Genomic DNA, 5,818 nt, shown 5'->3' with positions numbered 1-5,818 from the left:
AGAAGAACAAGTTGTGGATAGTTTTGGATGTTTTGTTAAAAGGCTGTTACTTCCCTGTTATTTTGCTTGTGAAATTACAATGTAAATTACTTTGGTTTAAATAGAAGTTTATAGTCAGTTCTCATGTTTCTTGATATTTAAATTTTTAGTTTTAGTTTTTTTTTCTTTTACCTCACACTACCAATATATATATAATAAAAAAAATTGGGGTGTGACATCCAGTCTCTTGCCAATGTCATTCTCTGCAAGTAGAAGACAGAAGTCAGTTAGTCACACATCAAAGAATTTAGACAAAATTGAAGCGGATGAATAAAAGAATAATGTACTATTGCAGTAGGTGATGGGGACAAGTGGACCATTGCCGACCTCGTCTTCCCACTGTCCGTTGACCTTCAACACATCTGCGTGCCATACATGATCACCTTGGCTAAGACTGTCAAATAGCTTGGCTCTGCATACATGGACTTGGGTATACTTCTCATGTTGCCTCACTTCGAAGAAGTAGAAGAACTCTCACACTATCAGATCTACCTTGAAGAAACGACTCAAATTCTCAACGCGCATGATTGCCTGGTAGACGTTCAGAGTACATTGACTTGGGGCACACTCCATGGCGCAGAGCACCTTCCTGAACAACTTCGACAACGGGAACGTGAAGCCCCAGGAGAAATAGAAAGGACGGAATATGACAGTTCTAGCATCTGGATCATTCAGATCCACACAAGGCGCATCGTCGGTCGAAGACTCCACCAGCTTGACGTGCACGTCATCAAGTATGGCAGAAGCATATGTGGGACGCCACTTCTAGAAGTGAGCTTTAGACGTAACGCGGTGCAGATTAGCCACGAATCTCTTCTTGGGCACTTTGGAACCACCCCACAGGCACAAAGGCACTTGTGAGCTCGGTGATCGATTACCTTCCTCACAAAACATGATGATTGGACAACTGCAATACAAAAAGAAATTTGTGCAAGTCAAATTACATATCAGGTGTTCAATTGAAAAGAAAAAAAGAACTGGCAGCACAAAAAGAAAAAGAGAAGAAGAATTGGCCTTGTGGCCCGAGCCGCAAGGCATGCCATAGAGCAGCCTGAGCGGAAGGCCCAAGTAGCAGAGCCACAGCAGCGTAGCCATAGTGCAGCCTAGTGAGGAAAAAAAAAATAAAAAGCCCGAGTGTCCCAAATTGCCCCATATGGAATAGCTCCTCCAAGCCAGGCAAGGCCCGAGCCGCTGTAAGTGTATGCATTTTGTGATTTTCTTTTGGCTTCCCTTGACAATTTTGTAATAGGACAATCATTGTAATTTCACAAGCTTTAAGTTTAGATTAAGAATTACTTCTCTAGGTGTCCTTATCTGGCTACATTATGATGGACAACAATGTGTTTGACAAAGGTAAATGCTGCATCGCACTACATTGCATTCACTAAATTTATGAAGATTATTAATAGTCATCTTTCCTTCGTATGACTAGTCAACCTTTGCATCAGTAGGATTTCCAGCTGGATCCTAACCATCTTTTTTGTCATATTCTGGGAATTTCTCAACTGCCATGTGTACTATTTTGACCTAGGAATTTTTGGGTAAAAGCCAAAGAATTCGTCATTTGGCAGCCGTCTCTTTTGTGGGCAAGATTTGGAAAGTTTTCTAAGAAACTTTCTCTTCTTATTCCTTAAGAGTAAACCATCATATTTTTCATCTTTGAGTTTTCCAAATTGATTTTTCGAAAACTGCATTTGAAATATGGAATCTGCATCTAGCTAGATCAAACACAATCTCATATATATCTAGGTCATATTCAAGATTGATTTCTTCAAGAGTATGGTTTCTTGAAGAAATTGGTCATTTTCTCCTTGAATCCAAATTTTGGTTCTATCTGGCTAGCTGGTGCCATGGGATGAAAGAGCTGAAGAAGGAGCTGCCATTGCCATGAAGAACTAAGCTGCTGGTTTTGCTAAGCTGGAGAAGAAGATTGCACAAGGAGTCCAACTTAAAGAAGAAAGCCCAGATGCAGTTGGGAAGCGCAAAAAATATTTCTCATCTCCTCCATGTCTCACAAACGCCATGCATAAGCTGAGGGCATTTGTGGGAGCAAATATTCTGACTTCCAATCACAAGATGCCACATGGATAAGAAGAATATTTCCTAGGTAAGTAATTGAGCCCATTTATTTGGCCAATTAATTGATACAAAAAATAGGGATATTTTCTTAAATATGTGATATTATCTTTATTTGTGAATATAATCACTAATTAAAAGAAAATATAATCAATTTAGGATATTATCATCAATTAGTGATTTGATCCTATTCAAATCCCTAATTGACTCAATCTCTACATTTTGGGGAAAAAAATATCTTCATTCCAAATTAGAAGATATTCTTTGAAAAACCCTAGATGGCTAGAGCCCTATAAATACATGGTCACATTCAACACTCAACGTAATCTGAAACCTAGCTCTAAAACCCCTGAAACCTCTCTCTCTCTCTCCCTAGCCATCAACCATCTCCATTGCCACCGGCGACTCCCTCTCTCATCTCTCCCACATAACTAAGTTCCACCACACACGGCTCTCCCCGTGAGAGAAAACTTCGACCAGTTTAGCTATTGCAGCATCTTTTCTCACAAATCCAATTGAACTAACTTTAACATTTGAGGGCATTTGGCCAACACCCTCGGGATGTAGTCTTTTACTCCTGTTTGTTTTTTAGGAATCAAGGAAGAGAGAGAAGCTCAAAAGATGAAGGATCTACACACAAATATTTTCCCATGAGAAATTTTCACAAACATAAACCATGTATGATAAGCTACGTGGAAAATATAAAAGCAGAGCAGACATTATGATATTGACACTAGTGCCTTGTTAATAACATAGATTTTAAAAGAAATAATTTTGGAATTTCACATATAGCCAGCATCACCTGAAGATCAAGCTTCGAACATATCATCATCTATCTTTATTATATACAATTTTCTGTAGTACCATATATAACACTTACGAAATTAAGTATAACTGAGGCTAACCAAATATATATTAGTGATTTTAACGTCCCTCCAAATCCGAATTAGACACGCCATTTATTGATATAATAAGTTCCAAATCATTTCCACCCACGCCACTCCGGCCGACCACCCTTCTTTTTGTGAAAAATGCTGGCTTTGTAGGTATAGGTAATGGCACACCTTCATTTGTCAACATAGATATGACATCTGACATGCTCGGTCGATCGACGGCATTTTCCTCCACGCATAATAGACTAACATGGACGCATCTCAACAATTGATCCTTAACACATGACTCGCCTAGTGTTGGATCCATAAGTTCTAGCCCTGCCCCTTCTTTCCATAACTCCCATGCCTGATGTAACAAGATCATCAAATTAATTCATTTAGGATATCATAATCTCACACCTGAAAATTTTATCAAACATGGTGTATATGTGTTTGACGTACATAACCTACTATACTGATCACGTGATCATCATTGTAGAAGCTGCTGTTTTTTCTACCACATATGATTTCAAGCATTAGTACTCCAAAACTGTAGACATCGGATTTTGGGGAGAAAATTCCCTCCATGGCATACTCAGGAGACATGTAACCACTACTCCAAATGAATAAAAATAAAATAAAATTAGTACGTATAAATATATATATGCATGATTAACAACCAAAAGTGAAATTATATATATGCATGTTAATAAAGAATATGTATTGTTTACTTACAATGTCCCAACGATCCTATCAGTATTTGCTTCCAGTTCATTATGGACAAAAGCCCTTGCCATACCAAAATCAGAGATTTTAGGGTTCATATTTTCATCAAGTAGTATATTACTGGCTTTTAGATCTCTATGAATTACTCTCAATCTTGAGTATTTGTGAAGGTAAAGCAATCCTTGAGCGATTCCTTCAATTATGCCGAAACGCGCCTTCCAATCGAGTAACAGGCCTCTGGTTGGATCAGTACCTAAAATAAAGTTAGAAGGGTGAGTAATATATATCACAATACGTACGTTCTTCAAAATAAATAATAAATAGATGTGTGTGTATAAGATTAAAGTAATAGTATGTTCTCAACCAAATAAAAGGTAGTCCAAACTTTTGTTTGGCATATTCTCATATATTAACATCCTCTCTTCGTTATGAATGCAAAATCCAAACAGACGAACAAGATTCGTATGTTGAAGTTCAGATATGAGTATCAATTCATTCTTAAACTCGAATGTTCCTTGCCCTGAACATCTTGAAAGCGTTTTCACGGCTATTTCTTGTCCCGATTCCAATGTTCCCTGAATTAATGGTACAAAATATATCAGGTATTTCTTGGAAATTGATATAAAAATACTTTCAATAGTAATCATAGACTTACCTTATAAACAGGTCCAAATCCCCCCTCACCAAGCTTGTTTTTAATGGAGAAGTTGTCTGTGGCAGCCATGACAGTTGCATAGCTAAATACTCTTAAATCATGTTCCATCACTCCATCATTTTGAAGCCCGTTGACATTAGTGACCGTCAAGTCGACCAATACATTCTCAATCACTGTCCCTTTTTGTTTTTCAGAGATGAGAATCATTCTATCAATATTATGTTAATATGTACATGTTCTGTAAAACGGCTGCACATTAAGTTTACAGAATGTATACCGGAACGTAGTAATTTTCTTCTCCTTCGTAAATAGCACACGATCGAAAGCACCGCTACCAATAGAGCAGCAGTACTGCCAGAGCCAATCCATAACCACTTATCATGTGCTGCATCTAGTATCGTAACATTTAATTAGAACACATTTGTTCTCCCTCATCCTAACTTTCAAATTACAGTCTGCCATACAAATGACCTAAAAAAGAAAATACTACTGAAAAGAAAACAAAGAAAAATTCTTGCATATATGCATACACACTGTGATTTGTGATAAGAAGGAATACTTCGAATTATTGTGATCAAAGTGAACTTCCGCAGAAACTAAGAAGCTGGAGTAATCTAGAGTCTCACCTTGTTTAAGTGTGTCCGTGCCTCTTGCACCACAAGCACAAGTACTCCATATTAAGATTGAAAAAATTATGAAGACAGTTAAGGTGAGACTGCACCTAGCCATGATTCAGTACCGCAGCCACAAGGTGTACTTTCTGATCCAAATAAAGACTTAAAGCCGGCTGAAAAAGTCAAATGGGCTTCTGGCGGTGTACTTCTGCAAATTATTCTGACCAAGGTACCTGTGTGCAATGGAAACGATAACCATCGTCTGTAAGACAGGTTTCTATTTCAAATGGAGCACCCTTCACACATATTCACAGGAGATGTATTGTATCATTTAAAAAAAATTCATGCAATAATTAAAGGCTCTAAGGTCGCAAGAGACCGCAGCTTAAAAGGATATATGGAATCTAGTATTATTTCTACAGTTTAAGATTCAGAACAAGAAAAGAAAAAAAAATCCAAAGTTTTAATATGAAATTTAAGAGCAAGAGTATTGTAATTCAGACTTATACTGTCGTATATATAAACGACTGTACACTTTAGCAAGACGCCCACTTAATTTTTTCCCTAAATGAAAGTGGTGGAGGGAGGAAAACTATCATGGGAATCAACCTTAAACGGCATCAACTTCATTTTGAAAAGTATCATGGCAATAATTGCACAGTTAGGGTTAGAAGACTTGATTGTTTGGTTGTTTCAATAACCGCACAAAGAAAACTGAGGAACTTTGCCCAGCCAAGTGTACGGATGTTGACAGCTTTTCTGAGAAAGGTCAAGCCTTAAGAATGTTACATACAAAAATCAAATAGAAGCATGCAAACCAAAAGCTGCAAACTTGA

General features: G+C 37.5%; 1 protein-coding gene across 1 annotated transcript; it reads right to left on the bottom strand.

Moving 5' to 3' along the window:
* Positions 1 to 3,039: 3,039 nt before the first annotated feature.
* LOC110757578 (G-type lectin S-receptor-like serine/threonine-protein kinase At1g67520) lies at positions 3,040 to 5,241 on the bottom strand. Its single transcript, XM_021959240.2, has 7 exons — positions 5,216 to 5,241; positions 4,646 to 4,719; positions 4,369 to 4,547; positions 4,078 to 4,288; positions 3,723 to 3,966; positions 3,450 to 3,600; positions 3,040 to 3,354 (listed from the first exon to the last, which is right to left on the bottom strand). The coding sequence occupies exons 1-7, from the start codon at positions 5,239 to 5,241 to the stop codon at positions 3,040 to 3,042; spliced, it is 1,200 nt and encodes a 399-aa protein (XP_021814932.2).
* Positions 5,242 to 5,818: the final 577 nt, after the last annotated feature.

The sequence above is a fragment of the Prunus avium genome, chromosome 4 (assembly GCF_965620075.1).
Source record: "Prunus avium chromosome 4, drPruAviu1.hap1.1, whole genome shotgun sequence".
In the NCBI taxonomy this organism is placed as follows: Eukaryota; Viridiplantae; Streptophyta; class Magnoliopsida; order Rosales; family Rosaceae; genus Prunus; species Prunus avium.
The sequence above is the reverse complement of the archived record's forward strand: the minus strand, read 5'-3'. Positions and strand labels throughout refer to the sequence as shown.

What these genes read in the sequence shown, in the direction of transcription:
- LOC110757578 (XM_021959240.2), bottom strand. Translation starts at nt 5,241, where the DNA reads ATGGTTATCGTTTCCATTGCACACAG. An exon ending in AAGAAAATTACTACGTTCCG is followed by an intron (nt 4,548 to 4,645) that starts GTATACATTCTG and finishes AAAAACAAAAAG; the next exon opens with GGACAGTGATTGAGAATGTA. An exon ending in GATTTGGACCTGTTTATAAG is followed by an intron (nt 4,289 to 4,368) that starts GTAAGTCTATGA and finishes CCATTAATTCAG; the next exon opens with GGAACATTGGAATCGGGACA.